Source organism: Typopeltis vanoorti, chromosome 3 (genome assembly GCF_054136105.1).
Source record: "Typopeltis vanoorti isolate ZY-2024b chromosome 3, IOZ_Tvanoo_1.0, whole genome shotgun sequence".
Taxonomy (NCBI): domain Eukaryota; kingdom Metazoa; phylum Arthropoda; class Arachnida; order Uropygi; family Thelyphonidae; genus Typopeltis; species Typopeltis vanoorti.
The window spans coordinates 133,450,414-133,470,706 of NC_143551.1; the positions used below are offsets into that span (position 1 = coordinate 133,450,414).

Below are 20,293 nucleotides of genomic sequence, written 5' to 3' on the forward strand. Positions count from 1 at the left end.
TCAGAACAAAGCATTGAATCATATTGGACACACCTAAAACAAACCATTGAAAAATCTGCACCCAAAAACATCCCAATAAAAAAGAATGTTAGTCCATAGATTACAAAAGAAACCCTAGAACTAATTGAAAAAAGGAAACAAATTAAAACAACAGAGTGGCAAAACCGAAATTACCTGAATCCGAATAAAGCTATTAAAAAATCTTGTCAAAAAGATAAAAATAGCTATATTCCAAAACATCTGTAAAGAAATAGAAAGACACTCCAACTCTAATGAAACAACAGATTTATTCAAGAAGGTTAAGGATATAACCAAAAGATTCAAACCAAAACTTAATATAATTGCAGAGGAAAACAGCAAGATCTTAAATTACACTAATGACATAGCCAGAAGATGGAAAGAGTATTGTGTTGAGCTTTACCAGGACCCAGCTTTTCTTGTTGAATAGCTGGGTCCTGGTAAAGCTCAACACAATAGCTGGGTCCTGGTAAAGAGTATTGTGTTGAGCTTTACCAGGACCCAGCTGTTCAACAAGAAAATGAAGGAGCTATGGAAATGGAACTGGAGATCCTCAAAAGTGAAGTAGAACAAGCAATCAAAAAATTAAGGAAAATAAATCCCCAGTTCCTGATTCAATACTAGCTGAAATGCTGAAAAATTGGAGAGAATGCAGTCAACTGGATACTTGATTTATGCAACAAAATCTGGAAGATGGCCGAATGACTGGACTAGTTCCACCATTATCCCATTCTACAAAAAAGGCAATCACAACAACTGTGAAAACTACCGCACCATTGCCCTTATCTCACATACCAGCAAGATTTTACTACACATTATTAGGGAGAGATTACAAAGTTTTATAGATCATCAGATCTCAGAAGAACAAGCAGGATTCAGAAAAGGTCGAAGGACTAGCGATCATATATCTAACATCAGACAAATAATAGAAAAAGGAAGGGAATTCAACTTAAGTATTTATCTATGCTTTATAGATTACTCCAAGGCCTTTGACTACATGAGGTGGGATATCATGCAAGAATCAGGAAAACCAAACCATCTAATAACTCTCATAAAGAACTTATATCAAGGAAATCAAGCAACAGTAAGAATTGAAAACTCATTGTCCCCTGTGACAATGGAATGGAGGCATTAAATTAGGTGGCTGAACAATCACTAACCTACAATATGCAGATGACACAGTGATAATAGCAACAAGCAAATTAAAATCCATCCTAAATCAATCAGAATGGGAAAGCTTAATCCACAGTTTACGAATAAATCAAGATAAAATCAAAATAATGATTTTTAAACAACGCAGAAGAGATAGATATAGAAGGAATTGAAATTGTCGACCATTTCAACTACACCTTGGAGTGATAATAACAAAAAAAAAGATGGATGTAAAAAAGAGATAAGAAGAATAGCACTAGCTAAGAAAGTGATGACTGATTTAACTGAGATCTGGAAAGACAGGCACATCTCCAAAAAGACGAAAATTAAGCTTGTAGAAACCTTAGTTTTTTTCGATCTTTCTCTATGCTTCTGATTCTTGGACAATGACAAAAGATGACAGAAGAAGAATTGAGGCGTTCGAGCTCTGGTACTGGAGAAGATTGTTAAGAGCGTCTTGGACAGAACAGTGAACAAACAAAATCTTGTGTGGATATTCAGTTCTAGAAGAACTAAATATCCACACAAGACTGATAAACATGATTGAAAAGAGAATACTGCAATATTTTGGACACATATGTTGAAGGAAAGGCAACTGCCTGGAAAAGGTAAACCATGTGGGAAAAGAAAAAGAGGAAATTCCCCAATAGGTGGTTTGACCAAATATCAAGAATCGCTGGACTTAAACTAGAACAAGCAATAATAGAAGCATAGGGGAGAAAGAAATGGCCAAGATCATCAGGAAGGTTACGAGTCCTCAGATATGAGGAGATCCGTGAGAGAGAAGGAGAATCTAGGTCTCGTGGTCATTGTCTTGTTTTTATTATAAACTTTCTCTCTGGCTGAGTCTTCCAAGTCTAAATAGGAAGCATGTTATCCCAGCCATATCACCAAGAAAAGGGTGTTCCCAGAGGCTCGGTCTTAAGTGTGACATTCTCTTCTGTCAAAATAAACTTAGTCATTGAACAACTTCTTTCCACAAAAGGCAAGGCCCAATATGTTGTTGATTTCACAATTTACTGTCATTCTTATAACACATGGGTCATTGAAAGGAAACTTTGATAAGCAGTTGATTGTGTCTGTTGATGAACTCTTTTCAGCAGAAAATAAAAAGTATCTATGTGCACTTCCTTTGTATTCTGTCTGCTATTCTCTGTCAAAATGGAGTGTAGATCTTCTATTGAATACTGAACTTCCCAACAATCACTTAAAATATCCACACAAGATTTTAAATATTAAGTATTTAAGTATTTTCTTAAACTTTCCATGTGGGCTGGTATTTTTTCACTTTGTTGGGAAGTTCAATATTCACACACATAAGACTACCATTTGCCTGTTGCTATGCATGTGAAAGAGATTATGCATGCTTTTGGCATATTTGTTTACAACATTAAGCACTGAACAGAATAGCATTCCTCCATGACATGTTTGCACTCCATCATGCAGCCTCTTACTGTCCAACTAAGAAAATTGCATATTCCATCATCAATCTCCTTGCAGCTGTTTAATTTGCACATAGCTGAGTACTGATTTCTTACTAATATGTATTAATGGTTTGAGATCAGAGATCTTTGTTGATTGTGTTGAAGAATCCACTGATGCAAACAGAGATAAGGAGTTATACCTCTTTATAATAAGGCCCCATCTGGATTACTCTTCATAAATCTGGCCATCTAGGTTTAATATTCAACATGTTCTTGGGAATAGTAACAAAGCTTTTTCATCATCTTACCTTCTTCCTGTTCACCATTTCATTCCACTCAGATTGAGGGCTGAGATTAGAGGGTGAGATAATTGGTGATATCCCACTACCATTTGTTGTAAGCCACTGCACTGGCCATGCCAAGGGAGTGGAAGTTACCTGAGATAGTATTTCCATTACATAAGTGAACATGCGACACAGAGGTAGTGAATTATAGACCAAGTCTTAATGATGTTGGAAATGGTATCAATTTATGTCACCAGTATCATCTCCAGGTATCCAAGAGATGAAGTTGTCTCTTTTTACACTGTGCAAATCACAAATGTATCCGACCTTTGAATACTGTTTGTGCAACTTATGTGGTGATCTCCTGAGAGCTTCCTAAAAAAACAGTGTTGATTCAGTGTATAAGACAGCATGTAGATTGATTGATTGATGACTGTGTCCCTCACCACCACTTCATTACAATGTCTTATACTAGCATTAATCTTATACTATATGTCTTTTCTGTAGAATTGACATCAGTTACAAAAATCATTAATGTCCAACTGTTCAACAGCCATACTCCACATGATTAGTGGATGGTTGTTGGAATTACAGCTGAAACTACTGTGAGACCAGTATATTATGTGTCTGTTAGTTATGCATATTGTTCTGGCTAATTCTCATTTGCAGAAAGAGAAACCAGAATTTTTGGCAGAAAAAAATATTGCCACTTTCATATATAACTAGCTAACTTACATTAATTAAAAAAAAAAAAAATCTTATAGAGGTCCCTCACTTCCAAAGGCGAAATAAATATTGGATCATTCCATGTGAAAATCATCAAATTAAAAATTAAATTGAAGCTGCATAATTTTGTATTTTGATGAAAGTGAGTTATTTGGTAACCCTGCCCCTTGGAAGAAAATACTGTTTAGGGTTTTTCTGGCATTCTGTTTTAATTATGCCAGCTATTTTTACTTAACAGGTGAATGTTCACATTTTGGAGAATTTTAAAGTTAATTACAACTTATTTCCAGATTCATCAATTTCAGATTTTTTTCCCCCCTGTTGTTTTATTGCACAAGGTGTGCACTTTTTCATTTATCTGCATTTTCTGACACCAGGTTTTTTTTTTTTTTTTTTTCCAAGATGGTAGCCACCTGCACTCTTTTTCCCCATAGTTCAGTGGCTACACTGAACTATGCAGTGTAGCCACTGTAAGACGTCTGTACCTCCATACTTGAATATCACCTACTTTCATTTCCTTTCCACATTCAGGCTTTTGATGGCCTTTTCTACTTCAAGTATGGATGTATTCCTGTTGAGTGTTTTTTACTACTGTGCTGTCACTGATTGTTTCATTTAGCAATTTTTCAAAGTAATTACTCCATACATCAAGAATATCTTTTTCACCAGTTTTCATGTCACCTTTATCCTCTAATTCCTTTTACTGCACTTTTCCCTCCATTTCTGATCTTTTTCAATAGCCTCCAGAATATTTTGCCATCTTCTTGATATTTTTTTCTTTGTTCTTGCCTAAGTCTTCCCATGACTAGTTTTACACAGTGTTTAGTGTTTTCTCTGTATTCTCTAAGAACGCAAGCTGACTTATTTGGCAAGAACTGTCGATATGCTTTCTTCTTTTCTTTCACTGCCTCTTTAGCTTCATGTGTCCACCATGGAGTTATGATTTTTCTATCCTTGCAGAAAACCTCACCACATGCCCCTCTGGCTGAATCAATCAATGTTTTTTTCGGGATTTGCTGCTGAATCTCCAAGGTTTGGTTCCTGTTCTCAAACTCTTTCATTTTTTCTTGAATAATGTTTGTGTATTTTAGTCTACACTTAATATCTGAGAGCTGCTCAACTTTTATATGCTTTGAAACTTCTTTATATGTTCTTCTTTTCAATATGAAATTCAATTTTATGCTGCTCAAGACTAAGTAGTGATCACTTCCAATTAAAAATCCACTGTACACTCTGGTGTTCTGCATCAGGGAGAAAACATCATTATCGACAATAACTTAGTCAATGAGACTTTTCTTATTCCTTGTCTCTTCTCTCTTTGTGAATTTGTGCACATTTTTATGTTGGAACATAGTGTTAGTAATAACCAGTCCATGTCCTGAGCAGAAATCCAACAGGTATTTGCTATTCGTTATTTAGTTGCACTAGAAAATGAGACTTTTCTTATTCCTTGCCTCTTCTCTCTTTGTGAATTTGTGCACATTTTTATGTTGGAACATAGTGTTAGTAATAACCAGTCCATTTCCTGAGCAGAAATCCAACAGGTATTTGCTATTCGTTATTTAGTTGCACTGAAACCAGATTTGTAGTGACATTCAAAAACCATGCAGACTTGCTAGATACTATACACTTTGGCCATAGAGTGAAACAAGAGATGCTTTTCTTAATTGGTGAAAACAGAAATGAGATTTTTCTAACTGGTATACCAGCGCTTCTAACATTCTATCAACATTAGAAGTGGTGTTAAAAGTATATATCATGACATTAATCTTGAAGAAGTATGAATCTTTTCAGTATGCCATAAGGATGAATATTGCAAATGTCAATAATGACATATTACCATTTAGATCCCAACCAAATTAATATAAGTTCTGAGAAAAGAGCAGGCTCTTAGATAGATACATCGTGTCGTATTTAGTGATAGATATGACAAAACCAATTACAGAAACAATGATTTAAAAATAAATCAAAGATGTACATGATACTCTTTCTGGAGTAATAAAAATAAGGAAACACATTTCTAGAAACTGAAGTTGCATAGTCTAAACTGTTAATCACACATGTTTACTGTTATCACAAGGAAGATAGAATTAATTGCTGTTATCTGTATGCTGTTAAATTATTAAATGTCTACTGAATACTAGAAGTTAGATTATAGAAGAAACTTATCACAAGGAAGATAGAATTAATTGTTATCTGTATGCTGTTAAATTATTAAATGTCTACTGAATACTAGAAGTTAGATTATAGAAGAAACATTCTCACAAATAAGACACATTCTTCAAAAGATGATGTCCACTCAAATACAACCTGTCAGATTCTTTCCATATCGTCGCTTTGCTTTTTCAATTCCCAACACCTAATGAGCAATAGTTCTTTTCTAATTCTCTGCATATAATTTGAAGAGTACTTTAGCTAAAAATCTTACCTTAATCGTAATAAGTAATAGCTATATTTATGTTGGAGAAGCATTCTATAACTGGATCAATCTGGGATTTGCGTGTAATAAGTTATTTTATCCAGTCAGGTTCAAAACTTTTTTTGGGGGGGAGGGGGGGGGTTGCTGCTGCAGCTGTAAATGTATTTGTAACACTTCTCTGATATGGAGTATATATTACAAGTGAGTTGAGTCCAGAGAAATCTGTACTTAAGAAACGGGATTACATTTTTTGTTTGGGAGAGGATGATATGCGAGGGGTGCTCAAAAAAAGACCCGAACTTTTTAAATAACACGCTAACTGGCAGAGAGAGCGTGCTGTGACTACTGAGCACACCTAGCTGCAAGTTTTGACAACAAACTGCCATTTGCCCCGTTCTACTATGAGCCGTCGAGTTACATCTGCTGAAGTGAGCATGTTCACAAGCTTTTCATCAGATTAGTGACAATGAAAGAGCTTGAAGAACAACTCGTGCGTGCGTGTGTGTGTGTGTGAAATTTTGCTGCAAACTTGGTAAAGATTTTACAGAGACATTTCAATTGCTTAACCAAGCATATGAAGAGGACTATATGAGCTTGAATGCATTGGTATGAGTGGTTTAAGCATTTTAAAAAGGACAGAACATCATTGGGGAGGATCCCAGGCCTAGACAACCTTCAACATCAGACAACAACCATGTCGAGAGAGTTCGTGCTATTATTCATGGAAATCGTAGTTTAACTGTCCAAGAAGTTCCTGCCAAAGTGAGCATCAGCATAGGATCTTGCCATCAAATTTTGACTGAAAAACTTCAGATGCATCGCATCTTTGCAAAATTCATGGCACATTTGTTGACTGACGATCAGAAAGAGAACTGTGAGTTAACAAACATGGCATGAATTTTGCACTGACATGATGCATCTGAAGTTTTTCAGATGACTTGCATCAGTGCAACTTCAAAATCAGGAACTGCTTGCCACTGCAAATGGTAATGAAAACTTTCTTAAGAACATCATAACAGGGGATGAGTTGTGGATTTATGGCTATGATGTTGAACCCAAGATGCAATGAGATTCAGGAAAATATGCTAAGAGAACTGCATGCCATCACAGAAAGTGCATTCCAGGAAGCATTCCAACAATGGAGCAAATGTTGGGAATGGTGTATCACCAGTAGATGGGACTACTTTGAAGGGGGACCGTGCTTAAATTGTTTTAAAATGAGCAATAAAGTCATTATAGCAAAAGTTGGTCTTTTTTTGAATATGACTTGTATACTAACTGTATAAATTCTCTTCAGCTGAATGAAAGAGAGATTTTAACTTATTAATAGTAAATTTATTTCAACTTTGAAGTAATACTTTTCTTTGCATTTAGGATCCCATGCCTGAAGTTAGACAGAGTTCCTTTGCCCTTTTAGGAGACTTAACCAAAGCTTGCTTTCAACATGTAAACCCATGTATACGTAAGTGACTTTCTATAAAACAATTAGGATTTAATTCCAATATAATTGACTGTACACAGACAAAATAATATATATAATAACAAATTTCTGTTAACATTTTGCACCTTCAAGCAATCTTTCAGAATAAAAAACTGACAATATTGCTGGAAATGAAAAGGTGAAGAACATTCTGAATGAGGATCTCCAAACATAGAGATCATGTGTTCAGATACATCTTACAGTTTATTCATCTTAACACGTTCGCTGCCACGCTACTTCAGCATAGTCTGTTTTCGTACACCGAGCAATTTCACTTCTTCAAGGTGAGTACGGTAATCTCGTTGCCAGCGATAAGCATCATACGAGTGTATTCGTAGTTGGCTTGTGGAGAGCATATACCATCTATGACTATACACAGTTTTGCTGCTAGCTCCACAAGCCAAGCATTTTCACTTCTTCAAGGTCAGTACGGTAATCTTATTGCCGGCAGTAAGCGTCATACAAGTTTACTCGTAGCTGGCTTGTGTAGCTCATATACGAACTATGAGTATACTCATAGTTGGCAGCAAATGTGTTAATGAATGGTAAGGATCAAAGGCCTCACAAAATTCTTTAAAAGATCCCTCATTCCCAAATTGATTAAGCACAGTTTGTTTCTGCACAGTATGTTCATTTTCTTTTTCTTACAGGAATATATGGATTTCATCATCATGTGTATCAAGGATTTAGGCCTAGCATGGCCTGTTCCGGCCTTAGAGGTCATCGTTTAAGAGGACATCCTGGTTTTCTTTTTCCTATTGGCTTGTACTTTAAGGCTTGTTTTGGTAATCTTTCTGTTTTCATTCTTTGAACGTGTTCCATCATCCATTTAGGTTTATATATTTTAATTTTTTACTAACTATTACTGGTTCTTGGGTCAATTCTTTCATAATTTCTTCATTTCTTTTGTGATCAAATAAGGTTTACTTTGCAGTTTTTCTCATAAACTTCCTTTCTGTTGTTATTAATCTTTGTTTGTCTTTTTGTTTTATTGTCCAGATTTCGCTTCCATACATTAAGAGTGGTAGGGCTAATGTATTGTATACTTTTAGTCGGATTTGGTTTAAATATAAAAATAGCACTTGTTATTTTTAAATATTTTGCAATTTTTACGTTTATATCTTTTTCTTTTTCATATGTGATCATACATCCTAGGTAGTTAAATGAATTCACCTGTTCCAAGATCTTGTTATATATTACAATTTTAGTTCTTGCTGGATCTTGTCCTTTAAAGGCCATAGTTTTTGATTTTTCTGTTGATATTATCATACCATAATCTTTGGATATCTCATTTAGATCTAAAATAGTTTTTTGTAAGTTATCTTCGGAATTTATAATTATTATTTGGTCGCCGCAGAAAGGAGAGTGTTTAAGTTCACTGTAGGAGAAAGTTTAATTCCTTGATATAAATTTTTATTCCATTTTATTATTATTTCATTTAAGTAGATATTAAAAAGAGTTGTTGAGAGGGGACACCCCTGTCAGACCCTTTGGTTTATCTCTTGTATATGATAGCTCATGATTTAATCTTATTTGTATTTGATTATTTTCATATATACTTGTGATAGCCTTTAGGATATTATTTGGTATTTGCCTTTTCAAAATCAATAAATGCATTATGTGTTTCTAAATTGTATTCTCTTCTTTTCTCTATTATTAATTTTAGGAGGCCTCAGGCCCCCAATAAGCAGGACAGGTAAATAGTGATCTTACAGTGAATGATAACATTTGGCTACCACATATACACAGACACTTGGATACATTACAATATTAATAGAATGGTACAAATAAAGTATGTTCCAGTAGATTATAAAATCACTACATAGTGATTTTATAATCTACTCTCCTTCCTCATCCTCAAGGCCACATCCAATATGTAGAACTTATTGGATGTGGCCTTGTCCAAAAGACCAGGTCTATTTATGAAATGGATATTTCATAAATAGACCTGGATATTTCATAAATTTATGAAATGGATATTTCATAAATTTAAACCCATTTCATAAAAATGGGTTTAAAAATGTTTGGGATTAAGTATAAGAAATATCGAATTTAGCATAGATACACAATCACCCATGAAAATGTTTAAGGAATGCTCTCTAATCTTTAGGAACATGTGCTTTTTTTTGTAAGAATAGCTAGGCCTTCAAAAGCTTTTGATAGTCAGCTGTTTAGAATTAAGTAAAAACAAGATTACCACAACAATTCATTTTTGCAGTTTCTTTTAACATCAGTTGACAGAAACGACAATACATTGTCATTTCTGCTCTGAAGACAAATTACCAATGGTGATACTTCAGCAGAAATTTGTTATTTAGCAGCATATTTTTCTGTGTGACCAATTTCTTTTAGAAGTAAGTCATGTCCGTTCATTATCATGTGTATTTTTTGTATCAAGTGGATTTTTTTTTATTGTAATATAACAGGAATTAATCAAATTATACAGTCTCATTCCAAGTTTTTAATTCATTATGGTCAGCTCTAAGCTATACTAAACTCATTGGAACCTGGGCTTCAGTTGGAACTTTTCAGTAATTTGCTATAATGAGAGCTGACTGTAGATATGTTTGGGAATTTCAAAAATAAATCCTTTCTTCTGCTTATATTCAAAATGCAGTTGAAATTGATAAATATTGATAGGGTTACAATATAATTTATGTAACTATGAGGAATTTGTTAGAAGCTACATGTTCCTGATTCACTCTAATGTTGTTGACCTGCAGGTGAAACAAACACATAAACCACATATTGGATGTGGCCTTGAGGATGAGGAAGGAGAGTAGATTATAAAATCACTATGTAGTTGAATTATTTTGTTTTGTGAAACAAACACATAAACCACATATTGGATGTGGCCTTGAGGATGAGGAAGGAGAGTAGATTATAAAATCACTATGTAGTTGAACATACTTTATTTGTACCATTCTATTAATATTGTAATGTATCCAAGTGTCTGTGTATATGTGGTAGCCAAATGTCATCATTCACTGTAAGATCACTATCTACCTGTCCTGCTTATTGGAGGCCTGAGGTCTCCAAAAATCTCCATGTTTGTCTCTAAATCAAGGTTTCCCTATCTTATCTATGTAAATAGCCACCCAATACAACAGGTAACTTCCTTTAAATATCTTGGGAGTCTCATTACAAAAGATGGAAGAAGCCAATCAGATATAAAGCAAAAAAAGCTTGGCCAAAAAGGCATTCTACAATAGAAGAAACATTTTTACTACTAATAATTAAAAAAAAAAAAAGAGAGAGACTGGTGAAAGCATGCATATGGAGCACAGCATTACATGGTTGTGCAGCTTAGACTTTAACAAAATAGTACACTAAATAGTTGGAGAATTTGAACTTTGGTGCTGGAGAAAGATGATGAGAATTAGTTAGATAGAAAGAAAGACTAATGAAGAGGTTCTAAACATAGTTCAAGAAGGGTGGTTACTACTGAACCACATCAATAAGAGAAGAAAAAGCCTACTTGGACACCACCTGAGGCTTGGAGGACTGGTTACAGAAATAATGGAGGGCCACTAGAAGGTAAGAAGCCAAGAGGCAGACCAAGAATCTCCTATATAAACAACTTAACAGTAATAACTGGAGCTAAAAGCTATGAAGAAATAAAAAGGAGAGCACTGGATAGGATGCTATGAAGTATGCAACCAAGCAATCTTCAGATTGATGCACCCAAGAAGAAGATTCCATCTGTTGTACTAATATCAATGTACTATAAGTTTTCACTTTTGAGTCTCTCATGAGTAGAATTGATTTTTGTATGAGGATTGACATAACCTTTTTTAACCCACTAAAGATTTCCAATAATCAAGGTAGTGGTTTGACACTGGACCTCAAAAAAAAAAAAAAAAAAAAAAAAAAAAAAAAAAAAAAAAAAAACCATCTGTTGCCTAAAGGTGTTCTTATTCACTGTTAGTTTTCTCACATGCAAAGAAAGTAAAAATAAGTCTTGAAAATATTGCTGTTAGATGCTAACAATGAGTTAAAAATTAAGTTTTTATATACTATATTATTTACTATATTAAGTTTACAGTGGGAAACAAGCTGTGGTTTAATGGTTTAGTTTCACCTATATTGCAAATTCCAAAAACACAAAATCACTTATAGTTTAATGAGTATTAAGAATTATGAAATAATTTTATGGATTTTCTTTTATGCTGTAATGGGAAGGTGGATAGATATCAGTTTTACTGCATTATGAAGATTTGCTAAAACTATCCAAGTAATTTTGAAATGAATGTAGACCTTTTCTGAAATTAGAAAATGATAAATATTCCCAGTGTTAAGCTAATAATATTACAAGATATAATTACAGTCAATAAACAATATGGTTATTCTCGAGAACAGTTTGAATTTCAGTATTAAAGTAGATGTAAGTAATAGAAACACAGCTGCAGTTCAAAATGAAAGCAGCTCACAAAATAGGATTACAGTTTCACAACCGCATTGTCACTTTAATGTGAAACACAAAATACACAAATAATAAACTTTTGAGAAAAGTGTCTTTCTTGCAGCAGATAGTTTATTTACTATCTACTATTTACTGCAAGAAAGACAATTTCTACCTGATGTTCAAAGAGAACATAAGGTAGAAATTACCTGATGTTCTCTCTCTCTCTCCTTCCCTTCTAAGAACTATATTCCATTGCAAACTTTACCTAATATAAAATTCTAATTCAACTTACAAGAAAATCAGAGTTAAAGTTTCATTGATGTATATGAAAATCAGTAGTAGCTAGAATATAAATTATTCTAATACTTTCAATTCAGTCTCTTATCTTGAATATGGATTTTTTTTTCTGTATTACAAATTTTCTTTGAAATGACAACCTTATGAAAGCAGATCAGAAACCGTTTTTGAGTAAGATATTAATATCTTGCATACGGAAGCAGAGAATTAACTTTTACAGAATCCAATTAAGTGCCTTCCAGTTGATGCCAATTATTTATGTGGTCCAAACCACACTAAATCCATCACCATCCAATTTGTGGCATTTTCAAAAAGTTGGCAAAGACCCCACCACACACACACACACACACAAGGCATCTCTTACTCATCCTCCTAAACATCAGAATTCACCGAATACAAAGGCTACATCATTACCACTATGGCTACTCATAACTTTTAGACCATGCTTCGGATACCATCCCAGAATCTGCTTGAAAAAGTTTGCTTCTTTTACAGAAGCACATTCAAATTTAATTGCAATTAAATGCAAAGTTAAAGCAGATTATTAACAGACAATGAAGGAATTACAGAAGTCAAGAGTGCCTGATCCAGCCATCTGAGTGGAATAGATTAGGAGCAGTTTAGGACTTTGGGCTGTGCTTTCTTTCATCTTCATTCTCACTCATCTAGTGTTCACTTGCACACATATCTTTACCATTGTACTCTTCCTTGATATGCCAATTTGGCTTTAATGATATATAGGAAATCTTAATTAAATGACGTTAGGTATTATATCATCTACATTTTCATCTCCTTCCAAAAAATATTACAGCTGAGAAATTCCTGATTTTAAAGTTGTGAGTGGATATCAGATGAACTCAAAATTTAATTGGTTAACAGGACTGAATTTTTTTTTGTGTGTGTTAAGATTATAGCAAAAATGCTTATGAGCACATAAAATCATCATCATCATCAAATTCCTGCCATGTACCCTCAAGGGGTGTACAGGATATGATAGTACTACATGAAAAAAATTAGCACATAAAAGGAAATAATTAATAAGGTGCAATTTGTATCTGAATTAAATATACAAGCATTATTTAAGAGAAAAATAAAATAAAAAATTTTCGAACCAAGAACCAAACCCTGGAACACTGGCAGATTCTGAAGAAAGCAATGATAAGAAACTCGGAACTCTTGTTGAACTCTGAAAGCTCAAGAGGCAGTCATGGAAAAGAAGGACACATATCAAAAGTTTCTATCAAGTAAAGTCAGCATTGCTCTGAGAAAAAATGGGGGTGGGGGGGTAAGCAAATAAAGAAATGTATAAAAAGTAGCTGAACAAAAGTCATTTGAGGACTTTAGTAAGAATTTAGCACATAAAATACCAAGGCGGTAGCAAAATGTTCTCAAGATACATTTGAAAGGATTACAAATGGAGAAAGAGCACTGTGAAAGGAATCAAGAATGATAATGTAACATGGAAACTGAAGATAAGGCTTAGTGTTTTCAGAAATTAAAGTTATTTTAAAGACCTGGAACAGTTACTTTGAAATATACATTAATAAGTAGCATTAACTGGCAGAAAATATTCAAGAGGAATGCAAGTATATAGTACTTGAGGTACAAAATACCATCAAACACAACACCTGAAATATGGAAATACAGTTGAAGTAGCATATACTCATGATATTTGACCAGAAATTATCATGTATGAAGATCTAAAAGTTTTACAGAGTTTGCACAGCTAAATGAGCATAGCGATGCCCTTTGGTTGAAAAGATATGATTTTGAATTTCATCTAGGAAGCAAGAACCTTTTCAACTAAAGGTGCACTAGCCAGTCTCATACTGAGGAGAAGGAGGGAGCTTTTCACCCCCAGGACAGTGAAACTGGCCAGAAGAACACACAATTTACAGCCATAGCAGATAATGTGGGTAGGACTAGCTGCTCTATCATTAAGCAGGTTTCTCAGAATCTAAGTTACTTGTTTGTGACAAGCCACTGAGCTTAACATGTAAGGGATGATAGGAGAATTTTACAGTAGCTGCACTGCATAATTCAGAAGGCCTGGTTAGTCGATTGAATTCCAGGTGATGGGAGTAGAGGTCTCATAGTGCTCATATATGAAAAAAGGAAAAAAAAAAACGAATATGAGAATTACAGAAGAATGTTCCTACTAATTTCTAGGTGAGATTTGTGCAAGTGTACTTGAAAAGAGGCCAACAAAAATTGTGGAAGGGGAAACTTGGAGTAAACAAGCTAGGTTCAGGCCAAATACAGGTTCTCAGGATCAGATTTTCACTTTAAGACAAATAGTTGAGAAATCCTGAGAATAAAACAATGATGTGTATTTAAGTTTTTGTTGATATGGAAAAGGCAAATGACAAGGTGCCAAGAGTAAAGTAGCTCAAAACATTACAATTATGCCATGTTAGTGGGACTTTATAGGACATCATATTGAACAATACACAGTGTACGTTTGAGTTGGAATTCAACAGATTTGAAGGATATATACAGAAAGATAGTTTGCCAAAATCAGATGTGCAACATGAGTGCACATTCATGTGTTAAGGCTTTAAGTGCTGGTAGAAACTCATATTAAAAGTGGAGTGAAACAGCACTAGGAAAGAGCTAAAAGTACTATTTAATTCTTCCAGTATTTCATGACAGTTTCAGAGGCATCATCAGAGAGTACATATGAGACAAAATGTAACAGCCACACAAAGTCAGCAAAAAACTAAGTGACATACTTGGACAAAAGACTAGAATCCTAACTATTTAGGATGCCTTCTATGGACACCTGTTGGCAGCCTTGGATGTAAAGTAGGATCTGAAAGTATTAGTGTTTCCCATATTTTGGGAAGTTTTATGCAACCATAGTTATTCAAATCAGGCTGATTTTTAAGAGCATCAGAGTCTAATAACAATCTTTCCTCTTCTAAATTTACTGTGATTGAGCATGATGGTCTTGTGCCAATTAATTCTGTGAGCTGTATCCAGAAACATGTTCTGCAAGGCCAGATTGACCATAGTCATGACTACAGATGTATTTTTTATTTTCCATGTGGATGGTAGCTGATCTTCCTGTCTGTCCATAGTAGGCTAACTTGAAGGAACAAGGAACTATATACACCTGGAACTGAGAGAGAGGAGGGAGTTTGTCTTAGTGGAGTGGATACAGGTAGCTAGTTTTAAGTGGGACTTGAAAGTGGTACAAAACTTGTATTTCTTTGATTCTGGCTATTTTTTCTGATGTGCCTCAGATACAGGGGGAATGGTGACAAGGATGTCATGGATTAGGGGAAAGGATAGATTATTTTATTGATACTGTGGGAACTGTAGCCATAAATTAAAAAAAAAAACGTATGTTCTAAGTTCTACTGCAAGAGAAGCTTGATTAGTGTTTTTACAACACCATGTTGTAAGAGGGGAGTGGTATGATGGAAAAGTTTGTGAATATATCTGCCTGTGTGAGTCAGTTTCAGGTATGCTGAAAAGGGCAGGTGACTAAGGTGTCTAGAAAAACTAGACTATTATTACTTTCCTTTTCCGTTGTAAATTGGATTCTAGAGGGAAGACTATTGAGGCGACAGAGAAAAGTGTTTAATGTGTCTACACCATGAAACCAAATAGAAAACACATTATCTATACCAGATAGAAGGTTTGGATGGTTTAGAAGAGAAAGACTGTTTTTAGAATCTGCTGCTGCTGTAACAAATATTCTCTGATGATTTCTCTGTAACAGATGAAATATAAAGAATTTAAATAGTATTTTAATCCTTTCCTAGTGCTGTTTCACTCTATTAAACTTTTAAAATGAGTTTCTCCAAGCACTTAAGTTTCAGCATAAAGATATTGATCATTTGTTGTGAAAATAAAGCATGCAAGGCAAAACAATATGGTAAGCTGAAACTTAGATTGTCTAGAAAATTAAACCAGCTATCCTTTCTTAAAAGATGTTGGGATGCTGGCATTTTACCTACTTGCAGCAAATTAAAAATCAATTACAAATTCAAAAAAAGCCCTCCATATTACAAGTGTGCCAGTTTTAGGCTACTGAATACTATGATAGTACTCCATGAAAAGTTTAGGTTGTAACTAACTTCTATCAGTAATTTCCCCACAAATTAGTCTGATATCTGTCAGGATAAAAATATTGCCAGATTGTATATTTCAATCCACCACCAAGACTCATTTAACTGTATCAATCCACCCAAGACCTTTGCATTTCTCTACTTCTTTTTTCTCGCCTTCTAGCATCAAACACGTGCTTGGCTTCTCTTTTCCTCTCTGTTTCTGCCATTTATGCATCTCTTATCTCTGGTATTTGATCAACTGTTTTATTTCGAATCCATCTCTCAAAATGCATATATTACAATTGGTTTGAACACTGTCTTATACATGACTAGTTTAGTGTTTGATTAATTTTGCTCTTATTCCATATACATTTATTTGATTCACTCCCCACCATACCAGTTTTGCTTATTCTGTTGTCTGTTTCCATATTTAATTTGCCATCTTCACTAAAACTATCACCTAAATAGCTGAAATGTTTTATTTTTGCTTTTTAATATTTTAAATAAAATATTTTATTTCTATAGATTTCCCATTCATGATACAGCTGAGTGTTTTCAGTGTGCTCTGCCTATTTTCATGTTTTTTTTTTTTTTTTTTTAGTGTAGTTAAGAAGTCCTGGAAACTTATACTGAATTTACTTAAGAGTAGTACCATATACATGAAGATCTGAGATCAGTATCTTCAATTTTGATGTTGGGTTTAATGCCAGTTCATAGCGTGATCCATGTAGTTGGTAGCAGTTGTGTATACCCTTGTCTTATACCTCTGAATTTATATCAAACCATGTTTCTATATCTCCTTCAATCACTAAAAACTTAAAGATGACATGTTTTTCAATACAGCATACTATTTACACTACATAATTGTAGCATTTTGGAGAAATTTTCTTTGGATACTTTGTCATAATGAATACAAAGTATCCAGAGAAAATTCTGGATACTTTGAGAAAATACATGATTTCTCAAGTATTTATCTTAAAGTGAAAATTTGACCCTGACAATCCCTATTTGGTCTGAACTTTGCTTGTTCATGTTTCTCTTCTATAAATTTTTTTTGGCTTCTTCTCAATTATGCTTGCATGAATTTTACCTGGAACACTTAGTTGCATAATTCGTAATTCTTACATTCAGTTTTATTCTCATTTTTATTGATTTGGAATAATTAAAGTAATTATTCCAAACATGTAGAATATCTTCAGTGTTCATGTCACCACATCTCATTCCTTTTACAGTACTCTTTCTTCTACTTCTGATCATTTTTTTTCAATAACTTAAATATTTGCCAACCTGCATCATATATATCTTCTATATTATTAAAATCTTCCCATGGCTGTTGTTTAGTTTGCCACTTCTTTTACATTTCTTCGCTTTCTTATATTTTCCTCCATATTCTCTTGGAGCATATGCTGGCTTACTAGGAACTTTTGATATGCTTTCTTCTTTTCTATGACTGTCTTTTTAACTTCCTGACTCCACCATAGCGCTCTGATTTTTCTGTCATCGGGGACAGCTTCACCATATCTCTCTCTCTCTGGCGAAGTCAGTGGTTTCTTCAGAGTCTTCCCCTGAGTCTCCAAGGTTTAAATTTTTTTTTTCAATAATATTTGTATACTTGAATCTACAGTTCACCTCTGACTGCTTCTTTACTTTGATTCTTTTTAAAACTTTCTTTTGCACCTTTCAATATGATATTCATTTTTACTCTGCTCAAAATCAAACGATGGTCACTTCCTGTTTTGCATCTCCTATATATTCTTGTGTCCTGAATCACTGTGAAGATATTGCTATCAACAGTAACATACATGTAGTTGATATATCTTCGGAGACTTTACTTATTTCTTGCACGTCTTTTTATTGGCACTGAACATCTTTGTTCTTTCCTCCTAGTTTTTCCATAATAAGTTTTGAGAAGTTTCTGTATGTCTGGCATTCATTTCCTACTCTGCCGTTTTGATCTCCTTAACAAGGACCAATTTTTCCTTTTTCTGTATCATCTGTCTTCTCTAATGACTCGAAAAATTCTACCACTTCTTCCTTAGTACAACCTTCTCTAGGTCCATAATCACAAATAAGTCCCATTGTCGAATTCCCCAGTTTAATGTTTGCACACTTCACTCTACTTGATAGTGTATGCCATTGTTGAATACTATAGCTATTTCTTTATTCCTTCTGATCATTATAGCATAAATATCACCTCTTGTGTTTGTTATTTATGAGAATTTCAACTTTGTCTTTGTTTTGAAATACTATTATCTTGAAATTGTCCTCCTCTGAATTTCTTTCCTATTGATAGTAATGTTGATATTGCCTATTCTGAATTTTGCTGATGTTGAGTGTGTTTCCAGAAGCTGAATTTTTACTGCTCAGCCTAATTGCTTTATGAAAACAGCAGGGTCCTTTTTTAACAGTTCAGTGCAGTGTCCCAGCCAACTATAGCATGCATGGAATGACCAGAAGTAGTAGCCAATTCACAGAGGACAAGAGGAGAACATAAGAGGTAGTTTAGTAAAAAAAGTGTCTATGTTAAACTCAATCATATGTCTGATCAATATTAAAAATTACCACGAGTTTCTTGAAACGTTTACCATGAATTGTGTCCAGAGGTTGATTAGATGATCTGCTGTGAATCAGGAGTGGATGAATTCATATTGGTGATCACTAATTAATTGGTGAGCTTTCAGATAGTGAAATTTTGGTTGTTAACGATCTTCTCCATTTCTTTTGAGAATGTTAAGGTGAGGGGGCAATGGAACAGTAGTTAAATAACTGATCTTTATCTTCCATTTTTAGGGAGTGGTTGGATAAAGGTTTGATTCCATACTATTGGGTAGGTGCTAGATAAGTATTACAACTTGTCATACATCTGGACACATGCATACATCCTGGGCAGAAACTGCGGACCCTGTTCTGAAGATAAAATGACAATAGCTAATTCAGATCTACAGTAAGCAGTACAGTGGTGTTTCACTGGGTAATGAAAGTCATTTACCACCCAGGGTTCTATTTAGCATCCTCCAAAAAAAAAAAAAAAGTATAAATAAAGTATGTACTTGCCTAAAATGCATTACAGCCCTCTCTCTCTTTGTAAAGAGGGCTGTAATGTGTTTTATGCATTTGCCTGAAACATGCTACAGCCTTCTTTGTGAAGAGAGACCATACAATAGGAGGGATTTTTCTTTGCTCTTCAAATGACTTTGCTTTCTGGTTTTATGATATTAATACGTTAACAGTGTCACTCTGTTAAAAAGTGCTAACTGCTGAAGTAAAATCAGATAATAATCTGATGACACCTTTCATTCCCTTATAAAGAGTAGGTGAGGCCTTGTGACCATATCTAGCTTTTGGGGGACTGAGTGGACAATTCAATCTCCACTGATAGCCAATTAGAAACAGCTGGCCCATGACTATTACTCATTATAAGTAATGACTTTGGTTTATGGGACGAAAAACTCTAGTTTCCAGGAGCAGAAACCTGCTTGCCTGTGCCAGAGATCGACAAACTTGGGAACTGGTTAAAGTTAAAGTTAGAAAAAGTTCCTCCGTTCGGCAACTAGACTTGAACTTAAGACAACCTTCAGGTGGCCCAGCACAGAAGATGCAAGTGTCACTTCCACTGAGTTACACAGTTTGAAATTGGTGTTTTATAGATGTTCTATAAAATTTCCATATCCTTCATTTCACTCTTAAAATTTGTGTTATTTTAAATGCTCTACAAATAACAGATTGCCTCCTCTGTCATTTCCAAATCTGTGAAGTTTGGTATCCTAATACAATTTTCATTTTGTAAACAAATCAGCAGAAGATTGATCTGCATAACACACACATCCACTTCACAAAAATGGACAAGCCAATTTTATGGACAGTATCACCTTGGATAAGATTGACAGGGGAAAAAAATATCGCACAGAAGTAAATTATGCTAAAAGACTGTTTAAAGAATCTGATATTGCCCTTATGAACATTGACTGTACTTAATAAAAATTGACTCTAGGTTCTTCTCAAAGATTTTGAAGACTTTTTAAATTCCATG

At 34.3% G+C, this 20,293-nt stretch overlaps 1 protein-coding gene across 3 annotated transcripts in view; it reads left to right on the forward strand.

Moving 5' to 3' along the window:
- Tnpo (transportin 1) overlaps positions 1 to 20,293 on the forward strand; it is a 491,580-nt gene that overhangs the window by 292,030 nt on the left and 179,257 nt on the right. For all 3 annotated transcript variants that reach the window (XM_090390863.1, XM_090390862.1, XM_090390864.1), the window contains one exon: positions 7,398 to 7,485. In XM_090390863.1, coding sequence (XP_090246989.1) covers positions 7,398 to 7,485 — 88 coding nt within the window. The remainder of the gene's footprint in view (positions 1 to 7,397; positions 7,486 to 20,293) is intronic.